Genomic DNA, 15828 nt, shown 5'->3' with positions numbered 1-15828 from the left:
AAAAAAAAAAAAAAAAGAAGAAGAAAGAAAATAAGTTGAGGTACTCTGCTTCTGTAAAGGTTTACAACCTTGGGAACCCTGTGGGGCAGTTCAACTCTGCCCAGTATGGTTGTTTTGAATCAGTATCAACTTGATGGTGGTATGTTGGGTTGGTTGGTTATAAATAATTATAATTATGCCACTTTATTTCTGCAGTATTCAGCCTGCGGCCTTTCATTTACTGAGTTCTTAATAAATGTTTTTATTCATTATTCTTACTGTAATTATTCACACAAAGATGAAAGTAGGACTTGGGAGCATCATGATCTTGGTGTCTGGACTTGGATTGCTTGGGTTCAAATTCCATGTTGACCACTTTCTATCCTGGCAACTTTGGGTCATTTACATAGTTCTTCTTGAGCCTCAGCCTCCTCATCTTTAAAATGGATATAATATAGGACCTATCTCAGGGAATCCTTCATTTCTTCCATTGAAGAATGATTAATTTAAGAAAGCACCCAAAGTGATACCTAAAATGTAATAAACGCCCAACAAAAGGATCTACTATTATTAATAAATGTCTTCTAACACTTAGAATTCTCTCTCTGCAGGTCGTCAAACGCTGTGACATCATGCTTCTGATGGAAATCAAGGACAGTAACAACATTATCTGTCCCATGCTGATGGAGAAGCTGAACGGGTAAAGATGAGTTGGAAAGTGGGGGAGGGGAAAGGGTTGTCCAGATCCTCTACAGGCTCAAGGTCAGATGCAAGGGCATCTGAAAAGCCCCGGGGAAATGAAACTAGTGTGGGAGCCAGCACTTACCCTGACCACTAGATCACGAGGCCAGAGGTGCTCACGCTTTCAACTTTATTAGCTATGGTCCTGAGAACTTTCGACCTTCTGGTTTTCACATGAGAAAGCAAAGTAGAAGAAATAGGTAAGTAGTCAAGATAGAGAAGTGAAAGCAGGTAAGAGGCTGGACTATAAAGTACTGTTATAAAGAAAAGATTGAATGCTAACAATAGAAAAAAGTTTCAATAAAATTATACAGCTGGAATATTATGCAGCTGTTAAAAATTATACTTGGTTGAGATGGCAATGTTTTGTTTTATACACACACACACACACATACTACAACAACAAAAGATAAATAAAATCATGCTTAAATAAGTTAGATCTATAAGTTAGAACAGGTGTTCTGGTGGGACAGTGCCTAAGGCATTTGACTGCTAACCAGAAGGCAGGAGGTTCAAACCCACCAGCCACTCCTTGGAAGGAAGACTGGGTAATCTATTTCCATAGAGATACCTCCTCCGAAACCCAAGGAGTAGTTACTATGAGTCGCAGTCGAATCTATGGCAGTGAGTTTGGTTTTTTTGTTTTTGTTTTTGTGTTTTGTAAGTTAGAACATACTCCAACATGGAAAGATGGCCACCATATATTGAAAAAATGAAGTTCAGCTATCACACTAGACATGAATAAGGTTATGCTAGTGTTTGCATATGGGGCCCTAGTGGCTTAGTGGTTAAATGTTTGGCTGTGAACAAAAGGTTGGTGGTTTGAACCCACCAACCCTTCTGAAAGAGAAAGATGTGGCAGTCTGCTTCCATAAAGCTTTACAGTGGAATCGATAGCACAGCAAAGGGTAGTATTTGTATGAGCACAGAAGAAAGACTGGAAGGATATGCTCCAAACTGTTAATAATATTTACTTCTGGGAGCGTGATTGGAGAGCAGTGAGAGTGGGCGAGGGGGAATCACTGAAGGAATGTTTTTTATTTACTTCTGTATGATTTTAATGTTTTTTAAATAAGTTTGAATTAACTTCATAATTTAAAAATCAGTGAAAACAAAAAACAACACCCTCAAGTAGTTTTAAATGACATTGAGTGATTGTTATGATTTATATTCTCTCTCAAAGAAGGATCAGCCACCCACCTACCCGGAAATCACACAGGAGAGGGAGCTAAAAATGCACATTCATGGGCCCCATGTATACTGAATACCTGTGAGAGAGGAATCTGTATTTTAACAAGCTTCCAGGGTGATTTTTGAGGCACTCCTAATTTTTTAAAACCTTATATGCAATGTTTCTTTTGTAGATACATTATAAGATTAAGCAACAAATTACAGTTCATAATGTTATGTCCTGTGTAGCTAAATTATGTTAAAAATGTTGTTGTTGTTGTTATGTTGGACCCGACTCATAGCAACCCCTCCTTGGGTTTCAGAGGCAGTATCACTAGGAAGTAGATTGCCCCATCTTCCTTTATGTAAAAAATTCAAAGAAAACACAACAAAATGTTACCAATGGCTATATCAGGGTACAAATTTACAGGGGATTTAAATATAATTTCTTCTATATATTTTCTGTATTTTCCAAGTTCTTCACAATGAGACTATTGTACCTTTTTTCAAACATACTTGACAGCACAGAGAATCATATACCAAATAGCCATGAACCCACCAGGTAGATATAAACAGTAACATCTGGCAATTATTATACTTTGGTAATTAGGAAAACTCACACTGTTTTGGGGGTAACAAAGGGAGGGGGTTAGGGGAGGTAGCAATCCAGACTCGTTAGGCCTGGGGAGGAGCAGCTAGGGACACTGTCTTTCACACAGCGGGCTTCATGGGTTTGCCCCGCCTCTCCCTGGGCCTCAGTTTCCACAGAACAGAGTTTTCTGTTTTAGCCTCAGCCAGTCTACTGTTTCTGGATCTGATCTTTGCCTTTGAAAGAGGGAGCGTAGCCTGGAGATTAGGAGTCCACACTCAGACCACATGGATTTAGATCCTGACTGCAATTTACTGAGCCTCTTTGTCTCTATTTGTAAAAAGGAGCTGATGACAGAATCACCTTCCTGGGTGTAGCATAATTAAAGTAAACCATGCACACAAGTGGTTTCATGCCTGGCTTGTAGCACCGCTCAGTAAGCACTAAAGGTTTCCATCACTAGTGAGAAGAAAGGAAGCATTACAAAAACAGGTAATGATCCAAGTCTGACACTTAGAACAGCAACCAATAGTCAGAGGTATCTACAGAAAATAGTGTCTATGGCAATGAGTTTTACATTGCTGAACGATCTCTCACAGCTGACAATGGGAACTGCGATGGCAAATAGAAACTGCTCATTGGTGCCCCCCCACCCCCCACAAGTGGCACCCAGGGTATGTGTCATACCTGCTGTACCCAAGATACGCCTCTGCCACAGATAACTATGTGTCAGGCATCCTGTCAATCAATTTACATGAGCTATCTCTTGTATTCCCTACAACAACCCTGTGGGGTAGGTACTATTACTGTTTTTCTTACAGCTGAGAAAGCTGAGGAACAAAGAAGAGGGACCTGCTCAGTGTTGGACTAACTAATAAGCAGATACTGCTTCCTTACAAATCTGTAGTGAACAATTTCACATTTCTTTCACCATATCCAAAATTCTGTTTTGAGGTGTGGCTGGCATCTATCTTTCTCCCAACCCCACAACCCCTTCCTGCTGAATCAAAGCTTCTTTTCAAATTTCCAATCCCCAATAGGGACAGAGTACCCAGTAAGCAAGTAAGCATAGGCTTGCTTGTACTTATTTACCAATCTGTAGCGAACAGTTTCATTGTGTTCCTCAGTGCTTGTTTATTGGGTAATCCACCCCTGAACTTGCCCAAGGTCACCCAGCCAATAAATGGCTGGCCTACCTTTGAACCTGGGTAATATCTGAGTCCAAAGCCAGTTTTTTTTCTGAGTTCTAGGTAGCTTTAGGGAGTGTAGGGGCCTAAGAATCCAGGTGAGCTCCTGGCATCTCCCCACAATCTGTGTGGGCGAGGTTTTCCATCACCAGCATGGTCTGGGTGCTCCCCACCCTGCCTAGGCTGTGCCGTTGACTTGAGGCAAAGTCAAGCCTGTTTATTTTCCTTATCCCCAGTAAGCTAAGAGGGGACTTAGTCATCTTTAGCTGAGTAACTGCAAGAAGTTTGCTAACCCAGGATTTGGCAGGCTAGATCCCAAATAGGGCCGGTAGTCCCAAATGGAAAACCCAATTGAAACCACAGTCCATACTCCTGGGCCCCAATGGTCAGGTCTACCCCAAAACACACATCTGAAGCCTTAGGAATTTCTAAGTTTGCCCCTAAATACTACCTCTGCTTTTATCCAACAGAATAAGAATACACCACAGCTTTAGACATGCCCCATACCCTTTTTAAAAAAACATTCTATTGTTTGGGTGAAAGTTTACAAAGCAAATTAGTTTTCCATCCAATAATTTATACACATTGTGTTTCATGACATTAGTTGCAATCCTCTCAAAGTAATAGCATTATTCCCACTTCCTCCCTTGGTTCCCCATTTCCATTTGTCCTTCTTTCCTGTCACTTCCTGCCTTATGAGTTTTGTTTTTGGGCAAATGCTCCCCTTTTGATTGACTGTTCTGAGGGGTATGTTCCTCATGGGTATTATTGTTCACTTCATAAGCCTGTCTATGAAATCTTTCGGCAGAAAGGTGATCCAGGGGTGCAGGGGTGGGTTCAATTCTAATTGAATTTTAAAGGACCATAGTCTCAGGAATTCCACCAGTCTCTATCAGACCAGTAAGTCTGGTCTTCTTTGTTTTTTTAAATTTGCTTCTACATTTTTCTCCCACTCTGTCCAGGACTTCCTATTGTGTTTCTGATCAGAGCCCTCAGTATTGTAGCCTGACACCATTTTGTTCTTCTGGTGTCAGGGTAGTAGAGGCTGGGGTTTGCATGGTCCATGAGTCCTTTGAACTAATTGTTTCCTGACTCTTTGATTTTCTTCACTCTTCTTTGTTCCACATGGAGAGAGACCAATAGAGTTTTTTACTTTGCTGCTGGTAAGCTTTTAAGACTCCAGTTGCTACTCACCAAAGCAGGATATAGAACACTGTCTTTGTAGACTATATTATGCCAATTGACCTAAGCTGTCCCCTGAGACTATGGTCCTAAGCCCCCAAGCCCAGTGACTCATTCCCTCAAGGTGTTTGGCTATGGGTAAGAAGTTTGCATAACTTTGCCTCATGTATGCTGTACTATATACATGGATATATATACATCATATACAAATATATATGTAGAAATTTCCTTTGCCAAACCTTTATATACCATGGGTGTATTCCCATTTGCCATCCCAAACCTGTTCAGCTTGCATGTCTACCTATGTATCCACTTGTAGATTATTATTGCTTGTTGTTGCGGTTATTGCAGAATTGTTGCATATAGTTTATCTTTGTACCTTTTACTCTTGTGTTCTTCCCAGTGTCTTCCTCTTGGTCTTGTGCTGACCTCCCACTTATTGGATATTGCAGTTTCCTTTCACTCAAGTTAATATATGCCTACTTTCTAGTTGGTGTTTTCCCCTCCCTTCCCTGATAACCAGCAAAGAATGTTTCTTTCTGTGTGTAAATCTTTTCTTGACTTTTTACAATGTTGTTGTTGTTGTTATGCACCATCAAGTCAGACCTGACTCATAGCAACCCCTCCTTGGGTTTCTGAGGCAGTATCACTATGGAAGTTTGCCCAAACTTCCTTCCGAGGAGTGGCTGGTGGGTTTGAACCCCCAGACTTCTGGTTAGCAGTCAAGTGCCTTAGGCACTACTCTACCAGAGCTCCTACTTTTTACAAAAAAAAAAAGTGGTCTCATATAACATTTGTCCTTTCAAAATTGATTTATTTCACTGAGCATAATGTCTTCCAGGTTATGAGGTATTTTGCAGATTCAACATTATTCTTCAATGTTGGGTAATATTCCATTGTGTGTATGTATCATAGTTTATCCATTCATCCGTTGATGAGCACTTAGGTTGTTCCCATCTTTTTTGCTATTATGAATAATACTGCAATGAACATGGGTGTGCATTTATCTATTCATGTCAGAGCTCTTATTTCTCTAAGATATATACCTAGGAGTGGGATTGCTTGATCATATGGTATTTCTATTTCTAGCTTTTAAAGGAAGTGCCATACCATTTTCCATAGTGGTTATACCGCAAGCAGTGTTTGACAGTTCCAGTCTCTCCACACCCTCTTCAGAATTTGTTTTCTGTTTTTTTTTGAACTTTGCCATTTTTGCTTGGGTGAGATAATATCTTGTTGTTTTGATTTGCATCTTTCTAGTACCTAATGGCAGGAGCTCTGGTAGCACAGTGCCTAAGGCACTTGACTGCTAACCAGAAGGCTGGCGGTTCAAACCCACCAGCCACTCCTCGGAAGGAAGGTTGGGCATTCCTACTTCCGTAGTGATACTGCCTCGGAAACCCAAGGAGGGGTCCCTCTGAGTCAGGTCCAACTCAACAGCACATAACAACAACAACAACAATACCTAATGATTGTAGGCATTTCTTCATGTGTTTGTTGCCATTTGAATGTCTTCTTTGGTGAAGTATCTGTTCATGTTCTCTGCCCATTTTTTTAATTGGATCATCTATCCTTTTATTGTTGAGGTGTTGAAGTTTTCTATAAATATTAGAGATAAGTCCTTGTAGATATGTTGTTGCCAAAAACTTTCCCCTAGTCTGTAAAGGAGCTCTGGTAGCACAGTGCCTAAGGCATCTGACTGCTAACTAGAAGGTTGGTCGTTCAAACCTACCAGCCACTCCGCAGAAGGAAGACTAGGCAACCTACTTCTGTAAAGATTTACTGCCTCAAAAGAGACCTCAAATAAGCAGAGCACTTCTCAAGAAGAAAAAGTGGGAGGTCTCACACTCCCAGATCTTAAGCACTACTACTATACAGCCACAGTAGTCAAAACAGCATGGTATTGGTACAATGATAGACAGATAGACCAATGGAACAGAATCGAAAGTCCCGATATAGACCCATCCATCTATGGACAACTGATCTTTTACAAAGGTCCAAAACCCATTAAATGGGGAACAGACAGCCTCTTTAACAAATGGTGCTGGGAAAACTGGATATCCACCTGTAGAAAAATGAAACAAGACCCATACCTCACCCCATACACACAACAAAAAACTCAAGTTGGATCAAAGACTTAAATGTAAAACCCAAAACTATAAAATTCATCAAAGATAAAATAGGGGCAAATCTGGGAGCCCTAATTTATGGCATAAATAGACTGTCAAGCATAACCCAGAACGTGCAGGAGATAGAAGAGAAGCTAGATGACTGGGACCTTTTAAAAATTAAATTCTTGTGCACATCAAAAGATTTCATCAAAAGGGTAAAAAGAGAACTTACATATTGGGAGAAAATATTCGCCTATGACATATCTGATAAAGGACTTATCTCCAAAATCTATAGAAAACTTCGACACCTCAACACCAAAAAGACAAATAACCCAATTCACAAATGGGCAAAAGGCTTGAAAACACTTCACCAAAGAAAATATACAGGCAGCCAACAAACACATGAAAAACTGCTCACAATCATTAATCATTAGAGAGATGCAAATCAAAACAACAATGAGATATCATCTCACCCCAGCAATAATAGCAAAGTTCAACAGGTCAGAAGGTAACAAATGCTGGCGAGGTTGTAGAGCGATTGGAACTCTTGTGCACTGCTGGTAGGATTGTAAAATGGTACAACCATTGTGGCAAACGGTATAGAGTTTCCTTAAAAATCTGAAAATAGAAGTACCATTTGACCCAGCAATTCCATCACTAGGAAAATATCCTAAAGAGGTGAGAGAGAGCACACCAACAGACATATGTGCACCTATGTTCATTGCAGCACAATTCACCATAGCAAAGAGATGGAAACAACCTCAGTGTCTATCAACGGATGAGTGGATAACCAAATTATGGTATATCCACACAATGGAATACTATGCCACATTAAAGAACAATGAGGGATATGAGAATCATCTCACAATGTGGATGAACCTGGAGGACATTATGCTGAGTGAAATAAGTCAATCGCAGAGGGACAAGTACTGTATGAGCCCATTACTATCAAAAGACAGAGAAGGGTTTGCTTGGGAAAGGGAACTCACTTAGTAGGTTACTGGCATGGGGAGGGAAGGGGAGAGATTAATTTCAGGCTAGTTGGGGCCTACACGCTGACATGGGTAGGGGGAGGGATATACGGGAAGGATATATGACCACCATGATAACATTAGGAAATGGGAGGACACCAAATTGTACACATAAGAGATAGACAAGAGATGCTAATACCAACCAATGTGTCCACAATACCACATTGCCATTAACACCAAACACTAGGCTATACAGATAAACACATAAACACCTGAGATGATCAGACAGGGGTCAGTGAACAGAAGTATACTCTAGACCAACGATAGATTCAGCTGAGGCTAATCTTGCACAGACACCAGTGATACCGAATACCTCCAGTCCTTACAGAAACAATAGAAGAAAGACACAGTAATCCCTCACAGACAACCAGACACTATGAGAGAGAGATCCAATAGATCTACTGCCTCAGGACCATAGTACTGGGGGACACCAGACTCAATGGGCACAACAAAATATGTAAAAGCGTTGCTCCACATCCTACATCGGCGAGCAGTGACTGGGGTCTTAAAAGCTTTCAAGTGGCCATCTAAAATGCAGCTAATGGTCTCCTAGCATCAGAAGTGAAGAAGAACACACACACACACACACACACAAAGGGCATTTAGAAGCAATCAGCCCTAGGACACGATGGCCCTTGAGACCATAAGAACTAGATGGTGCCTGGCTACCAATGCCAACCACTCAGGAAAGGATCAAATCTGGAGATCCTGGATAGAGAGGGAAGGAAAATGTGGAACATAATTCAAAAACTCAATAATGACCAGAATTACTGGTCAGATGAAATCTGTTGAGACTCCCAATGCTATGGCCCTGGAATATATTCTGTGCCTGGAATAAAACTCACCCCCAGGGGCAGGCTCTCAGCCCAATAGTTAACAAGATGTACACACAGACCACTCAACCCAGGATGACACACCCATATACTCTATGGTAATACATCCCTTAGAGCAATAGACCACGGGACAGCGGAGGACCAACATTCAAATTGAGGAAATGCAGGACAAACAGGAGTGCATAAATATTAGGGGTACAGGGGGAGGGTGACAGGGTGGGGAGGGGAGGAGACTGAGTTAGGGTTGGACAAGGTGAATGGGGAATGAAACTCAATGTACGGGTTATGCTGAATGTAAAACAAGCTCTTAAAATAAAAATTAAAAAAATAAATAAAAAGATTAACTACCTCAGAAACTCAGTGGGGGTCACTATGAGTTGGAGTCGACTTGATGGCAGTGGGTTAAGGAGCTCTGGTTGCATGGTGCCTAAGGTATTCACCTGCTAACCAGAAAGTTGGTGGGTCAAACCCACCAGCTGCTCCGCAAAAGGAAGATGGGGCAATCTACTTCCGTAAAGATTTACCAGTCTGTAGGTTCTTTTTCTTGAGAAGAGTCTTGATGCGCTTAAGTGGTTTTTCTTAAGAAGTGCTTTTTTTTTTTTTTTTTTAAAAAAAAGAAGTCCTAGTTGTTTTGTTTTTCTGCTTTTTGTGCATTTTTAGTTATGTTTGATAGACTATTTATGTCATAAATTAGGGCTCCTAAGTTTGCTCTTATTTTTTCTTTGATAGGCTTTACATTTACAACTTTGATTCATCTTGACTAAGTTTTTGTATATAGTGTGAGGTATGGAAACTGTTTTATTTTTCTGCAAATGAATATACAGTTTCGCCAGCACCATTTGTTAAAGAGACTATTTCCCCTCCTTTTAATGGATCTTGGTCCCTTGTCAAATATCACCAGCCAATAGCTGGGTGGATTTACATCTGGGTTCTCAATTCTGTTCCATTGATCTATATGTCTGACATTGTACCAATACTATACTGTTTTGACTACCATGGTTGTATAGTAGATTTTGAGATCAGGAAATGTAAGGCTTCCTACTTTGTTGTTCTTCTTTAGTAGTGCTTTGTTTATCCGGGGTCTTTTTCTTTTCTATATAAAGCTGGTACTTAGTTTTTCCATCTCTTTAAAGAATGTTGATGGAATCTGCATCAGGATTGCATTATATCTACAGATGGCTTTGGGTGATATTAACATTTTCACATTGTTAAGTCTTCCTATCCATGAGCAAGGTATGTTCTTTCATTTATGTAGGTCTCTTTTGGATTCTTGCAGTAGTGTTTTGTAGTTTTCATTGTATAAATACTTAGTATCTCTGGTTAGGTTTATTCCTAAGTATTTCATCTTTTTGGTGGCTATTGTAAATGGTATTGCTTTCCTTTTCAGAGTTCTCTTTGCTAATGTAGAGGAATCTGACTGAGTTTTGTTAATCTTGTATCCTGCTAATTTGCTGAATCCTTCTATTTTTGTTGTTGTTATGTGCCATCGAGTCAGACCCGACTCATAACGACCCCTCCTTGGGTTGCTGAGGCAGTATCACTGTGGAAGTAGATTGCCCCATCTTCCTTCTGAGGAGTGGCTGGTGGATTTGAACCGCCAGCCTTCTGGTTAGCAGTCAAGCGCCTTAGGCACTATGCTACCAGAGCTCCCAGAATCCTTCTATTAGTTCCAGTAGATTTCTTGTTGTGTCTCTGGGGTTTTCTATGTATAGGATCATATCTTCTGCAAATAGAAATAGTTTTACTTCTTCCTTACCAATTTAGATGCTTTTTATTTTCCTTTATTACCTTACTGGTCTGTCTAGGACTTCTAATAAAATATTGAATAGCAGTGGTGATAAATGTCATGCTTGTCTGGTTCCCATTCACAAGGGGAATGCTTTCAGTTTCTCTCCATTGAGAATACTGATCCTTGGTTTTGTTTATATGGCTATGTTGAGGAATTTTCCTTCTATTCCTATTTTGTTGAGAGTTTTATTGGGAATAACAGTTGGATTGTATCAAATGCCTTTTCCACATCCGTTGATATGTTCGTGTAGTTCTTTTCCTTTATTTTATTTATGTGGTGGATTATGTTGATTGTTTTTCTAAGGTTGAACCATCCTTGCATACCTGGCATGAATCCCATTTGGTCATGATGTATTATTTTCTTGATATTATGTTGGATTCCACTGGCTAGAAATTGGTTGAGAATTTTTGCACGTAGGTTCATGAGGGATGATGGTCTATAATTTCCTCTTTTACTGATGTCTTTGCCTGGCTTTACTATGAGGGTTATGCTTGCTTCATAGAATGAATTCAGGAATATTCCATACTCTTCGATGTTCTGGAATAGTTTGAGTAGAATTATTGTCAGCTCTTCTCTGAGTGTTTGGTAGAATTCTTCAGTGAAGCTGTCTGGGCCAGGACTTTTTTTGCTGGGAGTTCTTTTTTATGACCTGTTCAATTTCTTCTTTTGTTATTGGTCTGTTCAAACTCTCTACACCTCAGTCTGTTTAACTTCAGGTAAGTAATGTGTTTCCAGACATTTGTCCACTTCTTCTAGGTTTTTAAATTTATTGGAGTACAATTGTTCATAGTATTCTGTTATTATTTTTCTTTCAGTATATTCTTTTATGACCTCATCTATTTCATATATTTGTGTTATTTGCATCTCCTCTTTCTTTTCCTTTGTCAGATTTTCCAGTGGTTTGTTGATTAATCCTTTCAAAGAACCAACTTCTACGTTTGTCTTTATTTCCTTTCATCAGGTGGTTATAGGATTTTTTGCTCTTTTAATTATTGGAGATGTTGTGTTAAGGTGTTGCTTTTGGTTTTTTCTTCTTTTTCAATGTGTGTTCTATTGCTATAAATTGACCTCTGAACACTGCTTTTGCTGTGTCCCAAAGATTTTGGTATATTGTGTTTTCATTCTTGTTTGATTCTAGGCACTTTTTAATTTTTTATTTTTTCTATTATTTAGTAGTTTTTAAGCACAGTATTATTCAGCTTCCATATATTTTACTTTTCCCTTCTTCTTCCTGTTATTGATTTCTAATTTTATAGGATTGTGATCCAAGAAGATACTTTGCACTATTTTGATATTTTAAAATTTATTGGGATTTATTTTATAGCCTAACATATAGTCTATTCTGGAGAATGAGCCATGTGCATTAGAAAATAATGTTCTGTCATTGGTTGGAGCGTTCTGTATATGTCTTTGAAGTCAGGTTGGTTGGTTGTGTCATTTAGCTGTTCTGTATCCTTGTTGAGTTTCTTTCTTGTTATGTCCTTCATTGAAAGTGGTATATTAAAGTCTCCTGCTGGAGTTGTCTCTTTCTCTTTTCAATTCTGTTGAAGTTTGATTTATATATTTTGGGTCTCTTTCATTTGGTGCATACATATTATGGTCATGTCCACTTGTTGGATTAACCTTTTAGTCATTATATAATGCCCTTCCTTGTATCGTATGCTGGTTTTTGCCTTAAAGTCTATTTTATCAGAAATTAATATTGCCACTGTGGTTATTTTTAGGTTTTTATTTGACATTTTTCCCATCCTTTTGTTTTTGTTGTTTTTATGTGCCGTCAAGTCAGACCCGACTCATAGTGATTCCTCCTTGGGTTAGTGTAGGCAGTATCACTACAGAAGTAGATTGCCCAACCTTCCTTCCGAGGAGTGGCTGGTGGGTTTGAACCACCAGCCTTCTGGTTAGCAGTCAAGTGCCTTAGGCACTATGCTACCAGAACTCCTCCTTTTGTTTTTAGCTTATTTTTATCTTTGTGTCTAAGGTGTGTCTCTTGTAGACAGGTTATTAATGGGTTACATTTTTCTGTTATCCATTCTGCCGCTCTCTTATCTCTTGACTGGTGCATAGAATCCATTTACATTCGTGTAATTATCAATAGGCATTAATTTAATGCTGTAATTTTGTTTGTGAGTTTGTGTGTGTATTGTTGTTGTTGTTGTCATGTGCCGTCGAGTCGGCCCTGACTCATAGCAACCCCTCCTTGGGTTGCCAAGGCAGTATCACTATAGAAGTAGATTGTCCAACCTTCCTTCCGAGGAGTGGCTGGTGGGTTTGAACTGCCAGCCTTCTGGTTAGCAGTCAAGTGCCTTAGGCACTACGCTACCAGAACTCCTTGTGTGTGTGTAGTGCTGATAATTTTTTTGTTCTGCATATTTTCCTGTGCTGTCTTCATTTTGTTCAGATTTTCTTTTAATTTCCCTCACTGCTGTTGATTTGTATATTTACTGAGTCCTTATAAGGGAGCTCTGGTTGCAGAGTGCCTAAGGCATTTGACTGTTAACCAGAAGGCTGGCAGTTCAAACCCACCCAGTCACCCCCTGGAAGGAAGGTTGGGCAATCTAGTTCCATAGTGATACCACCTCGGAAACCCAAGGAGGGGTTGCTATGAGTTGGATCCAACTCCACGGCTGTGGTTGCGTTTTTGCACTGAGTTTACAATATTATTCTATTCTATTTTGGTTAAAATGTTTATTAATTTTCTGTGTGGTTACATTGTAATTTATTTTTATCTTCCTAAGTTTAAAACAGTCTATTCTATCTTGATACCAGCTTGAATTCTTCTCCATTTGGAAGTTCTATAAGTACACCATTTATTCTCTCTTTTTGCTTTATGGTGTTGTTGTTGTTGTTATGTGCCGTCGAGTCGGACCCGACTCATAGCGACTCCTCCTTGGGTTTCCGAGGCAGTATCACTATGGAAGTAGATTGCCTCATCTTCCTTCTGAGGAGTGGCTGGTGGGTTTGAACTGCCAGACTTCTGGTTAGCAGTCAAGTGCCTTAGGCACTACGCTATCAGAGCTCCCTTTTTGCTTTGTAGTTGTCATCATTAGCAGATTGGTGTTTCTAGTTCCCTATTTTCAGTCTGTGTTGTTGTTGTTGTTGTTAGGTGCCATTGGGTCACTTCCAACTCATAGCAACCCTATGTACAACAGAATGAAACACTACCTGTTCATGTGCCATCCTCACAATCATTGCCATGCTTGAGCCTATCATTGCAGCTACAATGTCAATCCATCTGGTTGAGGATCTACCCCTCTGTTGCTTACCCCAAATGATACCCTTCTCCAGGGACTGGTCCCTTTTGACAATACGACCAAAGTATGAGAGACAATGTCTGGCCATTCTCCCTTGTAAGGAGCGTTCTGGCTGTACTTCTGACTGAGGTGTTTGTTCCTTTAGCAGTCCATGGTACATTCAATATTCTTCACCAACACCAATGGATTCAAATGTATCCATTCTTCTGCAGTCTTTGTTATTCATTTTCAAGCTTTCACATTCGTATGAGAATATTGAAAATACCATGGTTTAGGGCAGGCACACCTTAGTCTTTACTCTTAAACACTTTAAATAGGTCTTCTGCAGCAAATGTGCACCATGCAGTACATCATTTGATACATGACTGCTGCTGTCACAGGCATTGATTATGGATCCAAGTACAATGAAATCCTTGACAACTTCAATCTTTTCTCCATTTATCATGATGTTGCTTATTGGTCCAGTTGTATGGACTTTTGCTTTCTTTAACCTGAAGTGCAATTCATACTAAAGGCTGTAGTCTTTGCTCTGCATCAGTAAGTGCTTCAAGTATTCACTTTCAGCAAGCAAGGTTGTGTCATCTGCATATCACAGGTTGTTAATGAGTTCGTCTAATCCTGGTGCCATGTTCTTCTTCATACAGTCCAGCTTCATGAATTTTTTTGCTCAGCATACAGATTGAATAAATATGGTAAAAGGATGCAACCCTGATGCATATCTTTCCTGATTTTAAACCATATAGTTTAAACCATGTAGTCCTCCTGTTTTGTTTGAACAAATGCATCTTAGTCCATGTACAGGTTCCTCATTGAGTTCTGGAATATCCAAACTTCACAATGTTATCTGTAATTTGTTATGATCCACACAGTTGAATGCCTTTATATAGTCAGTCTGTGGGTTTATTTTATTTTTGAAAATTCTTTATCTGAATTGGTTTCCTTGTGATGTTACTATGAGTTTTAATTTCAAGTTGTTGCTTGATGTAGTTTGTTCTCTGCCTATAGGACACATGTTAGCATTTCTTGTAAGGTCGGTCTAATTTTCACAAGGTCCCTTAATTTCTGTTTATCTGGAAATGTCCTAATTTCACCATCATATTTGAGGAACAATTTTGCTGGAAATGTAATTCTTAATTGGCAATGTTTTTCTTTCAGGGTTTTATATGTGTCATCCCACTGCCTTCTTGCTTGCATGGTTTCTGCCAAGAAATCAAAGCTTAGTCTTAACTAAGCTTGATAGGTAACAATTCATTTTTCCAAGCTTCTCTCAGGATTCTTTGCCTTTGGTTTTGGAAAATTTGATTATGATATGTATTGATGATTTTCTTTTGATGTCTATTCTATTTGGGGTTCATTGAGCTTCTTGAATGGATATCTTCTCATCTTTCACAATATTAGGCAAGTTTTCTGCCAAGAAATCTTTGACAATTTTCTCTGTGCTTTGTTTTTGACTGTTCCTGTTCTGGAATTCTGATCACTCATAAATTATTCCTCTTGATGGTATCCTACATAATTCGCAGGCTTGCTTCATTTTTCTTTCTGATTGTTTCCTTAAGAAATTGGTGTCAAGGAATCTATTTTTTATTTTGCTGGTTCTGTCTCCCATTGATCTAATTCTACTCCTTTGTCCTTTGAATACATTATCTGAAATTTTAGTGCTAATTGACTATTTGCTGTTTTTGTACGATTTCTGATGGTCTATTTTGTCCATTTGTTCTTGTATTGTTTTCCTGAATTCTTCAAGACTTGTCTGTGTTTTCCTTTATCTCTTAATATATTGAAGGGTCCTAAATGTAATTCTGAATTCCTGATGAGATACTTCCATTACCATTTCTTCCTCAGGAAGTTTTTCTAGCCCTGTATTTTAGTCGCTTGCTTGAGCCATCTTATCCTAGTTCTTTGTGTGATTTGAAGTTTTCTCTAAGACAATGTGATGTTATTGTATTGGTTAGTTCTATCCCC

The 15828-nt window shown here is 39.3% G+C and overlaps 1 protein-coding gene across 1 annotated transcript in view; it reads left to right on the top strand.

Moving 5' to 3' along the window:
- The window catches only part of DNASE1L3 (deoxyribonuclease 1 like 3), a 37555-nt gene that overhangs the window by 7180 nt on the left and 14547 nt on the right, over positions 1 to 15828 (top strand). The window contains exon 2 of the mRNA XM_007937276.1: positions 591 to 679. Within this exon, the coding sequence (XP_007935467.1) occupies positions 591 to 679 (89 nt within the window). The remainder of the gene's footprint in view (positions 1 to 590; positions 680 to 15828) is intronic.

The sequence above is a fragment of the Orycteropus afer genome, unplaced genomic scaffold, assembly GCF_000298275.1.
Source record: "Orycteropus afer afer isolate SDZICR_OR568_19922 unplaced genomic scaffold, OryAfe1.0 scaffold00041, whole genome shotgun sequence".
Lineage (NCBI taxonomy): Eukaryota > Metazoa > Chordata > Mammalia > Tubulidentata > Orycteropodidae > Orycteropus > Orycteropus afer.
Note: the sequence above shows the minus strand (reverse complement) of the source record. Positions and strands in the feature narration are given on the sequence as shown.